The sequence below is a fragment of the Rhea americana genome, unplaced genomic scaffold (assembly GCF_003343005.1).
Source record: "Rhea americana isolate MKP2758 unplaced genomic scaffold, rheAme1 scaffold_145, whole genome shotgun sequence".
Classification (NCBI taxonomy): domain Eukaryota; kingdom Metazoa; phylum Chordata; class Aves; order Rheiformes; family Rheidae; genus Rhea; species Rhea americana.
The window spans coordinates 2,298,534-2,321,346 of record NW_028185539.1 but is presented as its reverse complement, the minus strand read 5'-3'; the positions used below and the strand labels follow the sequence as shown (position 1 = coordinate 2,321,346).

The 22,813-nt window shown below is 38.8% G+C and overlaps 2 protein-coding genes across 2 annotated transcripts in view; both read right to left on the bottom strand.

The window, feature by feature from the left end:
• Positions 1–192, bottom strand: part of MKI67 (marker of proliferation Ki-67) — a 24,470-nt gene extending 24,278 nt beyond the window's left edge. The window contains exon 1 of the mRNA XM_085299125.1: positions 71–192. The gene's annotated coding sequence lies outside the window, so the exon portion shown is untranslated. The remainder of the gene's footprint in view (positions 1–70) is intronic.
• A 10,804-nt stretch (positions 193–10,996) lies between these two features.
• The window catches only part of PTPRE (protein tyrosine phosphatase receptor type E), a 30,223-nt gene continuing 18,406 nt past the window's right edge, over positions 10,997–22,813 (bottom strand). The window contains exons 12-19 of the mRNA XM_085299117.1: positions 22,512–22,661; positions 20,480–20,573; positions 20,224–20,300; positions 18,001–18,135; positions 16,965–17,090; positions 16,310–16,470; positions 13,025–13,160; positions 10,997–11,165 (exon numbers count right to left, since the gene is read on the bottom strand). Of these exons, the coding sequence (XP_085155243.1) occupies positions 11,091–11,165; positions 13,025–13,160; positions 16,310–16,470; positions 16,965–17,090; positions 18,001–18,135; positions 20,224–20,300; positions 20,480–20,573; positions 22,512–22,661 (954 nt within the window). The 3' untranslated portion in view covers positions 10,997–11,090. The remainder of the gene's footprint in view (positions 11,166–13,024; positions 13,161–16,309; positions 16,471–16,964; positions 17,091–18,000; positions 18,136–20,223; positions 20,301–20,479; positions 20,574–22,511; positions 22,662–22,813) is intronic.

Sequence of the window (22,813 nt, the reverse complement as noted above, 5' to 3'; positions counted from 1 at the left end):
TGCGCCCACCCGCGGCGCGGCGGCCTCGCCCACCGGCTCGAAACCGCCCCCGCTGCCCGCCCGCCCTCACCTGCCGGCAGCGGGCATGGCCGGCAGCACGCAGGGGGCTCGGCCGCCTAGGGCGGGCAGCGCTCGCCGGCCGCACTCTTTTAACCCCCAGCCACGCTAGCGTGGCGGAAGAATAAAAAGCACCGCCGAAAGCTCGCGCACGACTTTCGAAAAGGCGCGCGGGAGGCCGCGATTGGCAGAAGGGCGATGACGTCAAAGCGCGGCCCAGCCAATCCAGAGCGCGGCGCCGGTTTGATTTCAAACGGACGCAGCGCCGCCGCCGCCGCCCGTGAGGCGCTGCCCGGGCCCCGCGGCTTCCGCCTTCCGCGCCCCTCCCGGCGGGCTTGGGGTTCCTCAGCGCCTCTCGGATCGAGCGGGAGAGGCTGGACAGGGCTCTGCGAGGCCTGCTCGAGCCTGGGGAGAGCTCGCCGCGTCAGCAGGAGAGGGCGGGAGCGGGTTGCGTCGCTTCAGTGTAACCCGCGCAGCTTCTTCTTAGACTGGTTTAGGCACTTAAGTCTGCTTTCCACGCCAGCCTTTAGGTAACTGAGATTAAAAACATTTTTTTAGTCATAAAAATAAGGGGGTTTAAAGAGGAGAAAACAGCCAGCAAGGAGGGGAAGGAGAAAGCAGTGAAACATAACGTAATCGCATTAGTCTAGACCGTCTGTAATCAGCTAAATGGTCGCTTTTGTAACAGAACTGGTTCCTGCTCTCCACCCGCCACCTGGAATTGGTTGCTGGGAGCTGGATTTGAGAGTCCAAACAGACGCAGGCTGCGTTTCCCCAGCTTTTTATGTCACTACTCTGTATGCTGCTAATCTTGAATCATTCTGATATTTGCTCCCTCTTGTGAACGTGCAAGATTTTCGTTTASGTTATTTTTGCACTGTGTCCTAACTTCCGGATTACCATTTTCTGTGTAAGGTAAAGCCTATCCGGTCCTCTCTGGYATTTGTCAGTAACACAGGAAATGCAAACTAAGCATTTTATCCCTAGATAAACAGGCTCTGCAATACAAGCAAGCCTATACACAGCTTGAGTGAACACACAGAAGTCACAGATCACGATACGYGTGAGTTAGTATGTCTTCTAATACAGATCCATACTTGCAAAATAAGTGGAGTTTTACAGCAATTCTTTATGCCTACCATATGAATAAATTAAGACAAACATTTTTGGATAATGGTTTAGTTTGATTATTGAAAGCATCCATTTTAGTACTTCTGTTTTCTAGATAAATATGTATTTGTGTATGTGTCAATATCTCTATATGAACAAGTATGAGGTTTTTTTACTTAGTTTCTAAGAGGCTGACATAATGCCATGATGCAAGGACTAACCTGTGCCTTTAAWAAGTGTCAACACTCCTATGGCAGTTTCCTTATTAATGGTGTAATTTAAATACATAACGTTGTAAAGTATTTTTTATGTAATTTGTGTGAAATCTAGGATCTTGCTGCAGCAAGTTATAAAGTCTTTTGGCATATGTTTGTACAAATTTAAAAGTGAATCCCCACGGGCGAGATCAACCTCCTGGTATTAAAAATGAGAGAAGGCCCTATTTTGAAAATAGCYGAGGAGAGGAAATTATTTCTAAGCCCTTTGGATATGGACTCAGATCAGAAAAGTTTTTTCCAGATTGGAAGGCTGCTTAACTTTAGCCCATTCCAGCAGGCATAAGATAACGAAAAAAGTAACCTTTAAAAGTTATTTGTGCAGAAAATGCACAAGACAACTAAGACTGTGCTAAGGCTATATATTTTTATACATTATATTCAGTTCTTTCTCTAGTTTGAACATATGTATCAGTGGTCTGGGGCTACAGAATATGGGCCCGAAACATTTCATTTTATTCTCCAGTCTGCTGTATATGATGCATGAGACTGAGTTTTAAAAGCAAGCAATGTGTTTGCTATCTGTTTGCAGATTCTTCCTGATGCCTAAAGGAGTCATGGAAAATCCTTGATTCCATAGAAGAGATTAGAGGTGCTGGTGTTTTCACCTGTATCAAACAGTTTTAGGAAAGAGTGCTTAAATAAGCAGAGAAGAGAGGGATTTGCCAGTATGTTCAAGAAGGCTCTGCTGACTGAACAGTCCTCCCCTCCCTGGTAGGCCAGTATCGAGGGGAAACAAGGAGCAACACCATTCTTTTTGCATGGGTTTGCTCAGCTGCCTGGAGCCTCATTTTCAGGCAGTGGTTCCACAGAAATCTAAGCCAAATTAACCTCTGGCTGTTGCCAGATCAGGGCAGGGATGGGAATCAGAGGGAAAATAAGACAGGTTAGAGTACAGAAAACAGACAAACAGAATGTCTGACTTTTTTTTTTCTTTAATAAGTATGTAGTAGTGAGATATGGAATCTGGTGACCTTAACTCCAAGTTAACAAAGTTATGTGTGTACATGTGTGGAGAAACAGATACAAAGCGAGAAAGGCCCTCTACAAGGTCATCCAATATTTTGTGCTTCAGGGGRATAAAATTTTAATACTCAGATCTTTGACAAAGCAGTACTTCTTTTGATATTACTACTTTTTTATTTAATCATCTAGTTTGTCTCATCTGCTTTTTTATGTTGTATAATGACTTTAGGGACTTTTAGATGTGATACAGTTAGGTACAAGCAGCTTTTTAAATGTTAAGATTTTTTTTTTTTGAATTAAATTACTCTGAAATCCATTTTATAAGCTTTGGTGTGGTTTTAATTTGGAATATTAAATCATTAAATTATCATACTTTAAAATTTGCCATAATAGCATTGTGCTACTGGACAATCATATTTAAGTGTAAAACTTTCAGAAGAATCAGAACTATAACAAGGGAATTGTTATCAATAGACAGATATCAAGGCATCTTGAGTGTATTTATAAGGATAGTTATTCTTGAACTACTATGTACCTAAAGTAAACTGGTTATACCAGGAAAACTCTCTCAAAGCATAAGTCACTCCGGTCTCTACTAGTACATCGAATTGAATTAGGCTGGACAGCAGAAGTGCAGTTTTGCTACTGTCATTGAATAGGCACATTAACAAGGGCTTTGGTGATTTTTTCTTTTTTTTAGGAAAAAACAGTATTTTACTGTATGTCAATAATTTTRTATTTAGGCATGATCATAGAGTGGTGTATTAGTGCACTTACCACTCAAAATCCTATCAGATCCCTTGTGATAAATGTCTGCAAACACACTCAATACCTGCAAGAAAATGCAAATTATAAAGGTTTTGAGTGTGGTCTTAAATCTTTCTTCAAGAGCAATGGTAGTCTCTTAAATAATGGATATACCAGTACTTGCAAAAATAGATAGATAAGAGGGGAAGAAATGACATTTTCTTCATGATTTAAATTTTCTGTTAGGGTACTTTGTATCTGTGAACATTTAATTTATTAGGAGTACAAGCCAGTAAATACATTTGGATACAATATGAAGTAAAACTGTCAACTTTCAAAGGTGTGTTGAAAAATAGTTTTACGTTTTAAGTCAGTCCTTGAATCTGACACTTACTTTTTTTTTTAATTATTATTATTTTTAACTTGGTCAATCAAAAGGTAATTGTGAGTAGATAACTTCACTGAGATCCAGCAGTGGGAATCTGAGCTCTTTCAGGGCTTATCAGTGGAAAACTGTGGCACAGTAAAATAAGGCCTCTTATCGTCGAAGCATACTTGGGCTAAAGATTGTGCCAAGAGTACAACTAAAAAAAATTTTTTAATTAAAAAGAGAAATTAGTAGCTTAACTTCTCATTTGAAGATCTTTTTTTCATGAGATCATTTGTTCTAGTTTTTAAGCAAGTGGTTTGCAAGCACACAGATTTGTACTGTTAGTTAACTACAGGTCTAAAGCACAAGCGCAGTTAAAGCCTTTCCCAGATTAGGATTTGATAAGGGACACAAGTATTAATCAGGCACAGAGTCAGGCAGCAGCTTCAATACTGATGAAAGAGCATTGCCACTGATGAGCCCCCATTTTAGAGAACTGAATGACCTTTGAAAATGCTAACTCTCTGTCAGCGTGGCCAATCTGTATTTGCAATTTGGCCAAGGGATCCAGATGACAGCAGAGAAAATGAACAGACACACACACACACACACACACAGCACCATTAGGGTAAGTTTGCTTCTAGTATAATCAAAACTAAAAATGTTCTGACAGAATTACACTTGCTACATGATGATTAAACTACCAACTCGTAACAAAAAAGTGCTCACGTAGATGCAGTTAGCATAAATACAGTTGCACTATCATCATATGCCAGTTCTCAGTTTGATTTTATGAACTTTTAGTCCTCTGAAAAATATGTTTCAGGCTGTTCAATCCGTGTCAAAGTCCAGTAATTATTTTATAATAAATTTCAAATTTGTTTTGGAATAGACTCCCTTGGGTGCCCTATTATACTGACACATTATTGCACCTAAGATTGCTGAATGCTTGCATCCATAGTATAGAACCCRATTTTGACAATTTATTCCCATGTGGCAGGAATCTGCATAAGTTTATGAAMAAAGTGGATATGTTTTACAAAATGCTTTGTATTAAATTAAAATTTAATAAATGCTTTGAAATAATCCATGTCTCTTTCTTTTAAATGATAAAAGTATAGAATGTAACAAACTATCTAGGGAAACAAACTGAAAGATCAAGCTTCTTCATAGGATATAAAGAACTAACAATTATTTTAAAGCAAAACTTCTGGCTTTCACTAAATCAAAGTTTATCTTGAAAACTAACTTTCTAATAGGCTGCTTTCACATAAAGCCTTCTAATCCACAAAAGATGATTGGAAAGCAAACTATACAATGTCATGAGAAAATCTATCAAATTTTTTAAATGTAAATGAATGCCTTGCAGTCTCTTTTTCAGGACTGGGAACTTATAATTTCTATGTCTGTATAAGAGATGTACATATTATGAAGTTGCAGAACTAACCAGATAACACATGAGCATACTGATCAGATAACAACACGAATGTACTCTCACCAAAAATACATCATTGACAACTCTAGATACAGAAGCAGTGAAAATCCTCCAGTTTAGGAACAAAATTCTTACTCCAGGAAATTTTGCCATTACAACAGATCAGTTTCTAATTTTCAAAGTGACAAGAGGAGGCATTTTGCACAGTCCATTCAGTTCTTCTGATCTGCCATTTGCGTAAGAGTTAATGATTTGTACACTTGTTTATTGTGAACGGAGTAAGACTGCACAGAGCTCTGTTCACATAGACTGCTTACTGGTCTGCAAAACCCCAGCAGCCTTTAATGAAGTATGCAGTATTCCAGCTAACAAAGGAAGGAAAGCAAATCCATGTTGCTGCTCCCTTAGAAATGCTTGTATTCGATCCATAGGCTGCCACGTAGTTACCATTAAAAAGTTAACTAGAAAATATTTGCATACAATTTTGAAAAGAAGTAATTCAAAATATTTTTTAGAAATCAGAGAGACTAAGATCATGCTAGCGTTTCCAAGAAGGCAGGAACATAATCATCTTTTGCACAGACCGTCAGCAGGCCGGACGGCCGTAAGCTGCTCGCTGTCTGTTATGCTGAAATGTAGAACTGGGCCACAGTCTATGCCACTCACCGTTTCCTAACGGAAGACCAATGCAACCAAAAGCACAAACTGACCTTCATAATCTGATACCACTGCAATTASGCTAAATTCTTTTTCAAGCTCTTCAAGAGTGATCTAGTATTGCTCCTCTTTGTGAATACCTGTCTATGCAGCRTGAAGTAGCAGTAAGATCTTCATTTGTTCAGTTTCTGTTCAATGCTTGTCAGTACTTTGAGTGTTACATTCACGGAAACAATGAGCAATCATTAGTTCAGTGGAAGCAGTTGAAAGAAAAACCGACAATTTATGAAAAGCACTTTGGAAAACTCKCTACCTGATAATTTGATTGCTAACTCTTACACTCCGTGCAAAGTAGCACAGATACGTACAAAAATCTTCAGATGAAAGCTGTTATTAAAATAATACCTAAATTACAACATAATCCTTTGATACATAAGCTGAAAAAAAATGCACAGTGCAGTTAATTTGCTTRAAGAATTCTCAGATGCATTGAACAGCTTCCATTATTAGGCAAGCTTAGCTTAGATTTGACATACGTGCCCTATAAAGAAAAAAAMCTCACCTTCAATCTTGCTTACTCTGCATTATTTAAATAGCTGATTAAAATAAATATTTGGGGGCAATTTACAATTAAGACTTGTTCTTTCTGAAAGCCCAGTTTCTAAAAATGCAACTGTCTTCAGCATCACAAGCTGTAAAACACATAATGACCAAATTAGCTGTCAAATTTAAAGTTAAATACATAAACAGGATTGCAAAAGTTAGTTTTTATGTTTTCTGTATAACTGTATTATTTCTGTATGCCAGTAGAGTCCTAGGTTATTTCTGTTTCTTAACTGATTTCTCCAGATCTTTCATTAAAATGGAACTTTTTTAGGGAGCAGAAGGTAACTGTTGTGAGAAAAACATTTCCACTATTTGAATCTTAATTATGTTGTCGCCTTCCCGCTGAAATCCCTTCTTCCTGGACGTGAGAATCAAGTATGAAAAGAAAACTTCATTATCCATGCAGCACTTGCTTGAACAGCAGCATGTTAGCTACTTTAAAGAGATGAGGACCAAGCGATCCCAAGTCTGTTCTGCAGCCTTAGATTTGGTGTTAACAGAAGCATTAGCTATGACTGGCTGTATGGGTAGCAAAGGTACTTTTTATTGTTCATCTTTAGTATAGAAATAGAACAAGTAGAAGCACATTAAGATGAATGCACTAAAAAGATCATTCTTTGTCTTATGGCTTGTAATCCTCGTTATCTAACTTGAAAAATTTAAAGTGCTCTTAYGGTGTTTCCAGACGAATGTCACTACACTAGCAATTATGCAGATCTGTAGTAATTGGTAATTTTGATTATTAATCAATAATTACTACTAACCAATGATTAATTAGGCAACAACAACAGATTAATATTTTTGAGTGTCTTCTATTTTGTGACACCACACAAAGGTATCTGTCTGTTCCCACCCAACGCCGACTCTGGGCTCACAAGCTGTGCACCTCGGTACACGCTTGGAGCACACACGATTCAGTCACACAAATCATWTTATCGCTCATTTCCTCAAGGCTCTTGCAGTGCGGTGCGTCCCTGTATTTAAAAACCAKCAGGCACATTCTTGCTCAGTAAATACGTCTTTTCCAGAAAGCAGASACATCTCTTTGAGATGTACGCGATGCTCGCAACTTTTTGAGAGCAGCACATTGGTACAGCTATTCTTGGCAAASGTCGCTACAATTATTTCTGGGTTGTTCAATTTCTATTACAAAGTAGCATGGTTACAAAGGAAAATGCTCGAACAGGTTAACGTTCAGTGCACCGGAGGGACACGTACAAACTAAAAGTCCTTCCAATCGATTTTTTTTTCCTCTAAGCTCAGCGATACTGGCTTCACGTTCGGGTAGTAATCGCTTTCAGCATAGTTATTCCCGGTGTACACGGGTATCCCCGGACACCTGTTAAAAGAGCAGGCCATCCTGATTTTTCTTGGTACATAGTTAAAATTTAAGCTACTGATTTTTGCTGATGTAGTACCATAGCGTATCGCGATACTATCAAACCTGCAGACCAAAGAACGGAGAGGCTCTGAGTCCTGTAAGTGGGGTCCCTCTATCCTCTCGCACAATACTTCAGTTACGACACGAATCAGAATATCGTTTCTGAAATAACTGCAGAATATAAGTACCGAAAAATTATTTATCTAGATAATGGATTTCASCTCCTTTAGAATATTTGATTTAAATGAACACACAGTACGGGAATGAAATAAAAAGATTTAAAGAAAATTAAATAGAGTTTGAGAATAAAACAAAGCTTTGTTCTTGCATCAGAATGTATTAGATCTTGCAATTTGCATATACAAATAATGCAGCAACATTCACTGGCGTTAAAAGCACAGCAGGATCAAATTATAAATGTAATAAAAGAAAATATCAGTAATAGCTGAAACTGTATAATACATACATATATTATAAAGATTTGACAAATTAAATACAATTTGGTTATACAGAAAAGTTTCAAAACTTTACATTGAACATGATGTTAGGGAAATGAAAACATTCAAAATATTGAACACAGGTGGTCAGGCTCATTTTAAAAGTTTAAAAAACTGATACATAAAAATACTCTAAAAAACACCGGTAATTACAGAATGCATTCTTCATTAAGGCCCAACTCCGCAAAGCACTTAAGGGATTGCTTCAGGAACAAAGAATCTAGGGTACTTAAATATTTTGCGGCATAGAGATGTCATGAAGCAAGCGCTTAAATGCTTCGGTGAACTGGAACCTATCTTAACACATGAGAACAGACAGTCAAGTCACATAGTGACCAAAACCACACTCTGATCAGAAGGTACAATTTCTAATCACTGTTTGGCATTTTAAAGCAATTCCATGCAACATGGGAAAAYTTAAAAGAAAATTCATATAACTTTACCCAGATATAGCTCCTCAGTTATCAGGCTGCTGCAGTTAGGTACAACAGCCCATTAACTAAAAAAGGAAGTGGAAAACAAGCATTTAAATTATTTTAAAAGTCACCACACAGCTACATTTATGAATTCTGAAATAAATTCTAGGTATTTCCATCTCCTCTTCGTTATTTTAAAATGGTTAGCGACTAAAATCAGAGTACCCACTTAGTATTTGATGTTTCCGCTCACCTCTTTTCTACACCTTGTTTAATTACACGTTGCTGCCTGAGCCCTTCCCGTGGGTCCCCTGCGGAAAAACCGGGGCGCGCGTGGTGTCCCGCTGCAGGTCATGCGGCCGGGGGTCACGGATCRCAGCTGGCATCACACGGCATTGCCACGGAGCTGAGGAGCTTTGCTGGACGAGGCAACTCTTAATATAAGCTTTTATTGAAAATCCCTGAAACGCAGACCCGAAAGGCTGTCCGGCAGACGTAAATTATTTTTTAAATGTAGGCCAAACGGTTGGGAAAACCCTGACTTTGTGATTTATTGGGACTATAAAATATACTTCCTTGGAAAACGTTGGAAGTTTCTTTACATTATTTTCTGTTGTTACAAACACCTCTAATTCTCCCTGTTCTACAAACGATCGCCAACCCCCACCACACTGGTTTCCAAACTGAGTTTATTTGTTGCCTTTTTAAAAATTTAGCGTGCAGTAGTAATACAAGCTTACTTAGCATTCTTCAGTCAATGTTTTCTGCATTGTGAGTGTAGCTTCTACCAGCAACTCCTAACAAACGTTTAGTCTTTAAACGATCCTCTTTAAGTGCATAATTTACTGTACAAATAAATACAGAAGTGCATCACTGGGAAGACAAGCAGTAAACGGCAGCGTTCAGAACAGTGTGCTTAGAAATTTCTGAACTGCACCTTTTCCGTTCAGTTTGAAATCGGAGGAAAAGTATGAACCCCTTCCTTTCCCTCTGCATTGCTACCAAGTATAATGCTATTTAGTATGAGAGAGGAAAAATGGTCGTGGGATAAAATAGTGCAATAACAACAGCGAAGTGACTAGTGTAGGTTGCTTATTTTAAATAAGGCTTTTATGTTTGCATTGAAAAAACCCAACCAATTGGACAGGACAGAACTATTGCATATTAGTTACGTAATTAAAGTCTATATTCTCATACTTTGTGCTCATCAATGCATATAGGCATTTTAAAGAGCRGAAAAGATATATTTTAAAAAAATTTTTCAACATTCAGATCCCCTGTGATTTTTTGGATTTTCCAACCCCCAGCAAATCCTGTTCAGGGCTATGATAAAGATTTTTAAAATTTGTTCTACCAATTAGATTATCAGTAGTACTTTCAGTAAAAATATATMTATATACACAGTCATATACCTCTTTCAGATAAAGGAAGTACTCCTTTCTTGACAGTTATATGGGGAGCTTATTTTAAGAATACACATTTTAAAAGAGCTTTTTGCTGCAATGTTTACTGCTAGCGTTATACAGTTAGTAAAGTATTTCTCAAAATTTCAGCAAATACTGCTAATTATTCTGTTGATTACAATCAAAAGTGACACTATCTTCACCTTATTCTCTTTCTCTTTTTCTCAAAGAATGGGGAAACTATGCACATGTATATAGAAGCTTTTTAKCCATTTTTGATAGTGGCTATAAAGCCTCTTGAAGTAGACAAGTTCAGGTGCAGCAAAATATACTCTTCTGATATGCAAAATATTCTCAAAATAGCGGTAAACTCACATTATTGTACCTCTAAATTGATTTAAGCTGGTGTAATATTTAGGAAAGAACAAAATAAATGGACTTTGTAAACTGTATTAAATGAAACAATTCAAATCTGTATTTATACTGATTATATCTTTTTRGTAGTAAGACTCAAAACAGAACCACCATCAACCTGGCTGCTCTTTAAAACAGATTTTGAAAGCATTTATATTTTTCAGTTGGGCTGTACATTATTACACATGAAGAGCCATATTCTGAGACCTCTGTCATTCATAGCACTTCACTTGGTGAACAGTCTCTTGACCTTCAACGAGAATATTTGTGGAATAAGTTACAAATAAGCATGAGCAGGTTATCAGAATGTGCCCCCAAATAAAGACTGTTTTCATTTGCCATTGACTTCAATGAAAAAACAGTTTATGGCCAGAACACATTTAGCTAAAACATACATAACAAAATTCACTTTTCTAGTATGAAATGTAAATCAGCTATGTAAAGTTTCAAGAACTGGGAAATAACATTATTGATAAATATTTCTAAGGGGAAAAATGCAAAGAAATAAAACTTCAAGAATTAATTTACTGTTATTTAGAATAAAAATTCCTATAATATCTTAGAATGATATACTGTATATGAACGTTATAGTTTGCTTTTAAAGATATTTAAGAAAACTTTATACAGCAAATGCAACTTTTAGAGCAAACACAAAGTCCTATTTACAGTAAAAGTCAACAATAAGAATGACAAAAAATAAATTAACAGAATATACACCTATTTATACAGACAACTTAAAAAATAAGGCAGGAATTTTCATTTGAAATTAGCATAATCAGAAAATATGTCGATGAAATCTTGTACCACTCTGTAGCAGAATTCATACTGTTCCTGAAAGACAATAAGAAGATATCAAAATGTACTTTGGTTGCGTAGTACGATTACACTGCAGAAAAATCCAAGCGGTAAATACATGTTCCAATTTGGACCATTACAAGCTTGGAACAACTACTGATCCAACTGACCCTCCAATCGATCCAAATTTCCTCATTTCTCATCACTGCACCAAAGATGACTGCATGCTCCTCTCTCTACTGGCTCGTTCCTGGCCCTGTCCTTGCAGAAAGGTTTGAACCAAAGRCAGGAGAGCCGAGGACTTCAACACGGGTTGCACCAGCAGAGTTAAAGGTTTTATCTGACCCGTGGCACACGTGACGTCAAAGACCTCTCTCTCTGTCTCACAGGCAGTGAACTTTCCAGGATGGGAATGGTAACATCCYGACCCTGGAAGATCCACCAACCTGCCAGCTGGGCCTTCTCTCCAGAGCCGTGAGTCTCCCCTTTATGAGTAGAAGTAGCTGAAGCCTAATCTCTCGGGTTTTTGTTTGGGTTTTTTTTGGGGGGTTAAATATAAAAGCAATGCTGCCTCCCTCTCTTGTCAAATAAAGGCTGGCTCTTGGTTTCAGTTRAAAAGCTTTGTTTAAGCTTTCTAGGAAATGGCTCTTAAAATGCAAATTAATTCTCAAACCGGTTTGTTTAGATTAATAAACTGCTTGCTGTATCTGGCTGTTACCCATTTCTCCAAAACAGGTAACTTCCTACACACTGCCCGGGGAGCCCAGCTGTCCAACTGAGGGCTACCGCTTCTGCTGCAACGCTCAGAAGGTGACGATGGGGGGTGACCTCCCAGGCTTGTTGGCTCATCCATTGAGCACGACCCTCTCTCCTCCCCATCACTGGCTGATAGACTCACCGGGCTGCCCAGCATCAACCTGTATTTTAATTTCTGAAATTGAGCTCCGCTTGTAAATGCCGTCTGCGTGCGTTATTTTTACCCACTTCCTACACTGGCCAGCTGGCTAGTAGAGCTCCGCGTCCTAGAGAAGGCACTTCCAGACATGCCAACGTGCCTCGTCTCGTACAGGATTTGCTGGCCTACAAAACCCRTAACGATGCTGATAATAACTGAAAGCAGCATCTGAATCTGCTCATGCTGGAAAGCAGAGTCTATCAGAAGCCTTTCCCTAGACTTTCCRCAGACTCAGTGGGGAATATCTGTTGCAATTACACCTATAATTAGCATTATTAAATCACAGAGCCAGAACCCCAAAAGATACATATTTCATCCCCGTCTCGGTGTGGCTGTAGATAATCCCCTTTTTCCCCTATCCATACATTGAAAAAAAAAACCTATCTGAAAAAAGTGTTTTGAGGTAACTGTTTCTAAAGAAGYTTCTAACTGCCGAATGGATGCTATCAGACTAAATAAGAGCATTTTTACATGCTGTCCAAAAAGGTATGTCTCCAAGAAACTCTGATGTTTATTCAATAAGGAAAAGTGTCTGCACCAAGCTTCACGTATTTGTAGATGACTTTAAACAAGCCAAAAACAGTTTTCCCTTTCAGTGATAAACTGGAAGCCAATTTAAGCTTAGACATTTTTAACGTAAGAGAAAACAACTGATATATAACCTAAAAGGCATTTACACTTCATATCTTTGTCATCAGCAAAACTCAGATTTTTTTTTAAACCATCACCCGTTCCTGAAAACCACAGAATGTTTAGTCAAGTTGTATTTTTAGAGACTGTACCTCAAAGTAAAAATACAGATTTCTGCTAATACTGTATACATACAGAGCCAGCATACATAATTTATTTCAACCTGCAAAAAGCAACTTTGTTCTCCTCCMCCAAGAATATTTACAAACACACATCCTTTGACAAAGATTCTTATTGTTAAATATCATACCAGTGTTTGCACCATATGTGGTCTTTGCAGTCTTAAGCTCTTCACAGCTTGAAATACATCTAAGAGCCCTTCAGCTTTTACTCGTTCCAGAATATTGCTGAGTGCTATGAATGTACCTGTTCTTCCAGCGCCAGCACTGCAACATAAACATATTTGCTTGACATACAGTAAGATTTAAAAAAAGGTAAAAAAGTGAAATACTAGTGATACAGAATACCTGAATACTACTATTAGCCAACTTTCTCCTTTTTTTTTTTTTTTGCAATTATTTTAACCACCCCYGCTTTGCTAAGACAGGAGCCAGAATTAATCAAAATTAATTCTGAGTCAAGCTGGAACCAATAAAGGCCCAATATTCAGAGCTTATACACTCAAGCGAGAGATTCCAGAGCTGGCTGAGATAACGCCAAGTATAAGCCAAAGTCTAAAAGACAGATGACGAACTGGCAAAGTTTCTTCTTTAAATCTAAATTAACCTTCAACAACAGCAAAAGAAAACTTCTCATGCTTTCACACTCTGCTTTTCATCTTAATGTGCCAGGAGCACGATCTTCAGACTTTTAATGGCAAAACTTGGTTATAACACAATGATGCCCTGTGTGGTCAAATCCACACATTTCAACACACAATTTCTATTTCTTCTCCATGGACATGTATGAAAGGATTTTATTATTATTATTCCAAAGTTATTGATGGAAAATGTCATATCCAGCTATCAYGATTTTAATGACTCTTGTGAATGAAACTGCTTCTTCTCAAACAGATGCATTAACACATGGACAAACTAAAAACAAGATTACATAGGAGACTATACTAAATACAAGAAATTAAAGACTATTCTGCCTCTGGACTATGACAAAAAGTCTGATATAGGTGGGTTTAGTATCTGTGGAAGCAAAATATATTTGAATAAATTATCTCATTTTTTAAGCCTAATATCATACCCAGAAAAAAGTTTGCTTTCTCTGTCCTAATCACACTTTTGCTGGTATGGACCGACAAAATGGTGGCTGTGCACTGGTAGGCAAATGGTTTTGATAGGGAATAGTTATTAAAAACAGGATGGCACTGGGAGTTTGGTAATCARGAGATAATAAAAGGTTCACTGGATTGCTCAACAAGAACAAATACAAGATTTATCAAATTTAAACTTTTAATGTGTTTTAATCATTCATAAGCAGACGGATCATAGTAACAGGTCACTGCTTCTACCTTATTTCCATCAAAGACAGAAAAGCCTTCTAATGAGCATGGCCTTATGAAAAGATTAAGTGCAAATGCATGTATCCTCAGCTGGATACTTAAGCAGTCTGGGGAAAAATGAACAGGTAAGATGTACTGGATGCATTATTCCCATCAGACAATTACTTTTATCAGATTAAACACAAATGCAACATTTGAAAAGATTCAGATTTACTTATAATTAGCTAATCTCTAGTAACCATCCCAAAGCCCTGCGAGCAGTGCATTTTGGAGTAAGTTCACAGCTACAAAAAGATGGGGAAATAAAGATATAAAGTCCAGGTTTCTTTGTAAGCCGGTACACTTATATCATTACACGTGGTGCTTACTCACTTGTGTGTAARAGAGGCAGATAGATGTTGTTTTCAACTCCTTTTTTTTATACTTTAAATGTATTTAAGAATTTTTAGTATAGAGGTATGGAAAACTAAACTGCATTTGAAATCCAGGAGAATACATGTGGTCTCACCAGAACACAGCACTCCTCTTACTACTCCTTCTCCAACCCTCCCCCTCCACCCCCTTTTTTTAAGGGGAGACAACTTCTTTAAAKTCGACTCTCAGAACTTCATTTCCTGAGACTGAAAATTCAAAGGCAAAGCAGGGTCAGGAAGAGCCGAGGCTGGACAAAAGAGAAAAGCAAGTAAGGATCCCAGCACGCTCGTGTAGCGTATTAAGGAGTGCTGAAAGGTGGAGAGCGCGCCGGGAGAACAAGCGCAGGTACACAGCAGGCAGCCGGAGACGCGCGCCGGAGGGGAAGGGAGTTGGAATTCAGGAACCGACTGCCTTTGCATTCTGCTGGCAACCCGCCCAGCAAAACCCCCCCACTACTCAGAGATTTATCTTTCTTCTACAGAACAACCGCCTTTGTCAGCGGTACCTTAAACCATCCCTAAACGGGGTTGGAAAAGAACGAGTAGAAGTTTTCACAAGGTCACGTGAACACTGAAAAAAAAAATAATCAGTCTCAGACTTGAAATGTGCTTACTTATTAATAAATTTATACTCATTTTTTTGAAGTCCCTGGCATGACTTCACAAAGTTCCAGTAACTTTCCAATACTGGGAAACTCTGAAACCCTCGTGACACTGTTACCGTGAACAGTGATTGTTCTGGTTATTTGTAGGGAGATGGTAGTAAACAGACTGTTGCTAAAGACAAGATCAGAAAAAAGGAACAGAAAGATTTCACTGATTTATAAAAAAATAAAATATTTTAAAAGCAGGGTATGATTTTTCRATCAGGAAAAGGCATAATACTGTTTTGTTTTTTTTTTAAGTCAGCAGATGTAGTATGAAAAGGGGAAAAGATAAATTTGAATGACTAATAACCCCTCCACCAAATCTTGAAAAATATCATTTGAAAAAAACACAGGAAAAGCCAACTACATATATATATTTTTAAAAGAACTAAAAGAGATGTTCTAATAAAAAAGGACAGTTCGGAAAAAAAAAAATGAAAACTTGGCAGATGACAAAGATATATTCTTGTCATAATATATCAAGTCATACACAAGCTACCTCCTAATATTAATGTAAACGTTGTTTTCTCTGTCCTCCCAACTCCTTCTTCTGTCTGCTTTTAAAGTCACAGGTAGATTTTGCCTTCAGCTTAGATTAGGGATATATTTTATTCTCCTGRTAATTTGTAGAAAAACAACAGCATTTTCATCCTAATAGAACATTTGAGCACTATATTGGTGGGATGTATTAAGACATCACTTCTATAATCCTATAGCATTATTTTCCTAATTGCAGCGTTTAATAAACTCAGGGGCAAGACTGCAGTTCCCCAAGTAACAAAGACACTTGTTTATTCTCTATCCATTAAGGTACTGATGCTTAACAAAGTAATTTAGCAAAAGTCGAGTCGTAAGTCCTTTACCTAATCCTAATTTATGGGGGTTTTACTGTTTGTTTGATATTAAAAGGGAGACCACCGACGCCTTCAAGAAAGAAAATTGCCACGACAGCAACCAGACTGGAGAAAAAGGGACAACGCAGTTACTTAGCCGACGGCAGGCGGGAACGAGGTGAGCCTCACCTGCAGTGCACAGTAATCGGGTGGTTTCCTGTCTGCTGCTGCTGCTTCTGGACAGCTGCAATCAGGTCAATCATCCCTTTTCCTTCCGCAGGAATTCCGATCTCTGGCCACCCGTGAAAATGGAACTGCCGGACTAGCCTGCTTTGCTTCTCCTGGTTACTCTGCAAACGCAYGAAGAACAGATTTTATGCAGTTGTTATTTCAAAATGGAAACGCACTTCTTACCTTACCTATTCTTAATACAAATTTTGTTCCATTATGATAAAAGGGGCTATTTTCAACCCAAACCGTATATTAGTCAGACAGACCTCAGAGTTGGCCTAATCAAAAAACAAAGATAACCACTTTGATCAGGTTTTACAATCAGAATTTTACTTAAATTTTACATTTCAACAAAATGTTTTATATAAACTTCTTCTCCCTTGACAAAATGGAGACAAAATGACCCTGCTTGAGCAGGGGGGTTGGACTAGATGTTCTCCAGAGGTCCCTTCCAACCCTACCGATTCTGTGATTCTGTGAAAAAGTCGTATGAAGACTAACCACAGTTATCTTTAGATAAACTTATTTGCAAATGCCTGCCTTTAAAAAAAAATAAAAAAGGAGAAGAAAACCAACCAACAGAACAAAAACTCATGTAATTTAAACACTATACCTGACTGTACGTGACTATGAAGTCCCTTACACTTATGGCATCTAAAAGACTGTCATTCTTTATTTCTACGGTTATCTCTCCGTGAGTCACAGAGCCCTCTGATGGCCAGTACTGGAAGCATTTTTCCTGCAAAATTGAAAGAGAATCATAAAATGYTCCTTGAAAATTTTTCCAGTTACCTAATTTTTTTATGAGTCTCCTCTGTAGGAGAGGTCTTAACAACCACGTTCTAAATACTTTGGAGTGGAATGGCTAATAACCCCTYGGTTTATATAGCAATAAAATATTTCCACAACATAGGCCACTAGGATATAAAGGGCACGGATTAGCGGTAGTAAATACCGCTTTATAAACAGATTAGAATAAAATTAACATCTAAATGCAATGAAATGTTCTTTAAAAGTCTCCCAAAAGCAAACACCACCTCCCAGACCCATACTGAAACACCCCGGCTGCAGAGCGGAGTCCCGAATCTCCRGCACTGCAGCAGAAAGGGATACAGGATGATTTTCATTACTCAAGAACAGAATTAGGCTGGTTCAGAATAAGCCACCGGAGCYACACGCTGGCCAGACAGCAAGGGAATCTGGCAGGAAAGCTTTGCCCAGCTTCTCTCCAGTCCAAACCAGCTCTTCAACTGGTGTCCACTTCTGATGGCCCTACCTGCGTTGTGCCTTTGATGGTGGACTGGGCTCATTTACAAAACACAATTCTCAGTAGTTTAGGTCAATTTTCTGAGAGTTCAAGCAAAAGCAAAAAAAAAAAAAACATTTACAAAACACAATTCTCAGTAGTTTAGGTCAATTTTCTGAGAGTTCAAGCAAAAGCAAAAAAAAAAAAAATGGCTACGCCTCACAGTGAAGCAGCAAGTCATTTCAGGAAAGGCAAAAAAAATCTATTACTAGAATTTGCAGGAAACAAATAGTTCATCTAACACTGGCACTCATATCTGTTGCATTTTTAAAGCCATGAGGAGGGTTTACAACTGCTAATGGAAATCACTTTGCTCAGTAATTAGAAACAGCACRATTCGTACCTGCTCCCTTTCTTGAACTTCGGTGAGCATAACTATAGTGTGACATTTCCACTCCCAAACCATTCGCCAAAAATCCTCCACGGTATGAGGAAGCGGTCCTTGCGTGGCAATGAAGTAATCCTTCTGGCGATAGCCCTACGTGGAAAGAAGAGATCTATTTATACGCAGGACACTTATTCCAAATCTGGGCTATATTTTCAAGCAGTCTTCAGAATCTGCCCCGAACTTCATGCAAACGACTATGCCCCTCAACAGACATCTGATCAACRTTTTCAGAGTGTTGTAAGTTACGGAAAGGGAAGTAGTAACAAGTATTTTTTAGTTACTTCCCGTACTCCAGGAAGCAGAGTAAGTTAGAATCCAATTCTAGGTGAGTCCAACAGATTTTAAAATGTTAAAATATAACTATTCCCTTGAAATTATATCCATTTTTACAAGAGAAAAAAAGTAAGGTAAAACTAAACAAAGACTGTGATCAGCCACCAAAGCCATCATGGTACTCAATGGCCACTCTTTTGATAAACATTTTATTCTTAAGTTTTGTTTGTTTGTTTGTTTAAATAGCATCTACAAYGCTGCAAGTTTTCTCCTACATCAGGACACTTCCATACTTGAAAGGTAAGGGGAGCCCGGAAAGCAGTACTGTCTGCTGTTAAAATGCCAAACAAGGAGAAGYTTTTTGAAGAACCAAAGGAATAAAAGTAAAGAGTGACAGAATTCGATACTCGGAAAGGCTAGTATACAATTTCTCTCTACTGAAATTGGTAAGTTTAAACAGGCTGTTTCATGATTTGAAGGCTACCTCAAATTCTCTGCACACGGTTGTGACACCGAATCTACAAAACACCTGATACTTGCTCATTGCCAGCAATGCAGTAAAAAAATCTCAAATTCTKAATGTAAAAGGCATAGTCATGAGATTTAAAAGGAAACATTTTTGATACAATCTTCTTGGATGAACCATAAAAGTGGTTGTAGTCTACAAGCACGCTTAAATCATGGTTAAATTAAGTATTTCTTTYAAAAAAAGGTTAAAATAAGAGCCTACTTCCAGGCTAGGTCATTGCAGATGATGCAGTTTCTATCCAGCTAACCCTTGGAGTGATTTGTAGTGCAAGAGACACGAATGATTACACAACATGAAGTCCCACCTCGAAGCTGAGCCACTCCTGGCTTCCCCTTCCCTCCACCCAGCTGGGTGCCTGCAGCGAGATGATCTGACAGCCCAATAGGTAACTAGCAGTTTGACATTACTCCTACCAAAAATGAACGGCAAAGGAATGTCCGATGTTAAGGTTTGGGGAAGCATTTGAGAGCATGAGGTGAACACAGTGATAAGGCAGAAGTGACCCTGCTGTAATCACAGGAGAAATGGCTTTATTCTGGTTTTATCTGGAAGAGGACAATCAGGCCCTGCAATTCCCTGTCCAGGCGAGTTCACCTTGTCAACCTGCAGAAAAGCCAATTCGTAACTCTGAGTCATACGAGTTTTTACAGTCATGGCTGAAGGAACCAAATTCTGCTTGCTAGGGAACTGAGAAGGRTTCCTCAACGAAAATATTAAAGAACATTAACCACTGCAGTTTTTAGCCTTACTGCAAAATTACCACATAACTCACGTTCTGAGCTGCAGTTCTATTTACATACAGCTGTGATCTTTGTAACGAGCATCCAAGACCCTCAATCATTAATAGAGTTTTATTGCTTTAGGATATAATTAATTCTCRTATTTAAATACAACTGAAATGCAATAGATGGTGTTGCCCAAGCTTCCAAGAGCAAGGCAGGAATAAAGTTAKGAATTAAGTCAGGTCTCCCCAGGTAAACCAGAGCTCCCAAACTTTTCCCTTCCCCATACTAAATACGYCGGGTTTTTGCTTCGCAAGTCAGCAAAGCGCATGCTCAGTGTATTTTTTTAACCTGCATGCAGGTAATGGAGCAGATAGTTGTAGCACTAATTAATCTGTTTCACCGTTTGTTTTCTCAGGATTCAGGATTTAATAAAATCCTYAGTTTGTAAGTCTAAGTTTAAATTACATAACCATTTAAACTGAAATTGAAAACTAAAATGAAAAATGCATTTGGAAACTCTCATAAGCAAAACCWAACCAAAATGCCAACGTTCTTCATAAGCGGAGTCGACGGTATCTCTTCAAAAAGACTCATCAGCAASAACAAAATATTTGGCTTTCAGTTTAAACACGTTAAGATTTTTATACGTACATCTATGAAGGAAGCATTGATGTAGTCTGTATATTCTTGACCTCTTTTCATCGACAGAATCACTCTGTTAAAATCATCTGAAAAATRAAAAAACAAGTATCAATTCTTTCTTTTGCTAACTAAAATTTATGCGGACGCGCTCCTAGGCGAGGTAACCGCGGCGTTGCCGGCGCGCGGGGGTTCACTCGCGACGCCGTCGCGATCGTCCCGTCTTTGCGACGCTCGTTTCCGCGGGCACAAAACTGACCCCTCTTACACGGAATAATCTGGATGACTCTCGCCTTTTTCATGTTTGCTGGAAGATTGCCAGTCCTCATGTTCTCCTTCATTATTCGAACGTTCGTCAGCTTCTGTAACGAAACACGCGGGCGGGGGTAAGGGCGAGCCGAAGGGCGGCAGCCGTCACGGGGTGCAGAGCAGTCACGCAACAGTCGCCCCGTTGTCCTGTCCATGGGATGGGATCAAAAGCAATACCCTTCCATAATCTGTTTCATATTGGTGAATGTTTACAAATCCGCACRCTACACCAATAAATTTTAAGGTCGATAAAATAGCAGCGAATTCCCCCATCCCTCTTTCTTAAGGGCTGTTTGGGCCCGGCTTTCCGAAGAGGGCACGGAGAACCTGCATCTCCAGTCAGGATCGCCGCGGGTCCTTCAGCAATCATCCCCCGCGAGAAAGGGTCGCCTTACTTCCCTCTTCAGAAATTCCCTTCCATGAAATCAGCCCCTTTTGAAAACCTGCTCGCCTTCGGGTCAAATGGCTGTCGTTTTTTCTCTCCCCAGCCTTTAAGCAACGAGAGAAAGACTGACGAGACCACTGAACCGGCTTATCAAACGCGGGCGCCAAATACTCCAMCTTGGCTCTACGTATGTTCAGCTTGCGCCCGTGAAGGACCAGCTCCCCACCGCTATTTAACCGGAGTGGGCTGAGAGCGCTCCCGGGACGCGGGACACATCCCTGCTCGGTTCTTGCCCCAAAGACCTCTTACGGGCTAGACTACGCGGAGGCAACACGTGCGGGTAACGCAGGCTTCTTCTGCCGAGGTGGGGCTTGGAGGGTAAAGACCATCACTGTACACAYACATCCCAGGAGCTATTCAATATACATTCAACGCGTGTTAATTTAATTCTCAAACTGCAAGCAGATTTTCCTGCTGCACTTGCCGGGTTCTGAGTTTCAGAAGCATATCCCGCCTCAAATAAAAGCTGTAATATCGGCAACAAATAAAGATGCCTATACACCCCAGAAATCACTTTTCAGTCACTGCGTAATATACTTTACGCAAATAAACTTTACGGCAGAGACTCTCCAACTGGTTACAGCATAGGGCGTAGTGTGGATGGGATCAGTGCTGCTGCGTCATCTAAATGTTTTTCAGAAGACACCGCAGAACTAAACGCTGCTCTCTGTACTTTATGGAAAACAGACTAATCTTTGGCAATCTTGCTAATACAGCAGACAGCAAAAAAAAAAAAGACTTAGGAGTTCTGGAAAAGGCAGAATAATTGATGGGCTCATTTACTGCCTTCACTCAGAGACCAATGAAATTACTTATGAAAATTTATACTTACGAAACTTATGAAATTTGTACTTGTTGCTAAAATTTCAGGCTTATTTTGCTTCATTTTGTTTTCCCTGTTCCAAAATTTCTGATTAAAGCAATTCTTTAAAGCAAAGGGAGAGATCCAGCTAACATATTATCATTTAATGCTTTAGAACCGTACACAGAATAAATGTTTTTGCCTAGCAAATGTCATAAAAGTTCTAAAGTAACTCAGGACAGTTAAAATCTACATATGTCCTAAACAATGATCGCAAAAAGCCAGCATTTTTGGTTTCTCCATCAGAGTTTTCTCTAAACAGAAACGCTAGATATTCAGCACAAGATCTGAAAATTCACAGTAATTCGCCCTACAGTCACAACTAAGTTAACATTTTTGACTTGTAAATTAGGGGGGAAGGTAATCTAGCTCTACCTGCATCTAGCATATGACCAAACAAAGAGTTCCATTTTATTTTTATAAGCAAAAATTACTGAATGCATATAGGAAAAGGTCAGTAAAATGATGCAAGTCTTCAACCAGCATTTTAAAGAACAATTTAAAGGATGTTAAAGCAAGGCCCCAGGACTTGTCTCATCCCACTGCAGGCACAGAATAAGATAAATGAGGTGTTCAGCTTGGATTTTTTTTTTTTTTTTTTAAAAAAGGTCATGCTTCCCCATTTTTGAGGTATCTTTTTGGTCTAAATGTTGAAATCTTAGGGCAAAGGCCTTCCATACTTACTTTAAATTCTTCTTCTAGCCCTATTTTGACAAGATTCGGCGCTGTACTGTGTGATGACTGTAGATGTTTTTCTAAGGATGACACATCCAGTTCCGTGTCCCCATAGAGGTAGTATTCAAGTAAGGCTTGATAAATGAATGAATATTGCATCTGCAACGAGCAAACAGCAAGCCCATGAGCAGACTGAAAAGCAACAAAGTGAAAGTGCATCAAATCTGGCACTTCCTTTTCTCTCACCTGGTTGACAATCATCAAAATAGAGTTTAAGCTAAAACAGAGTTTACTACTACCTCACTCACACT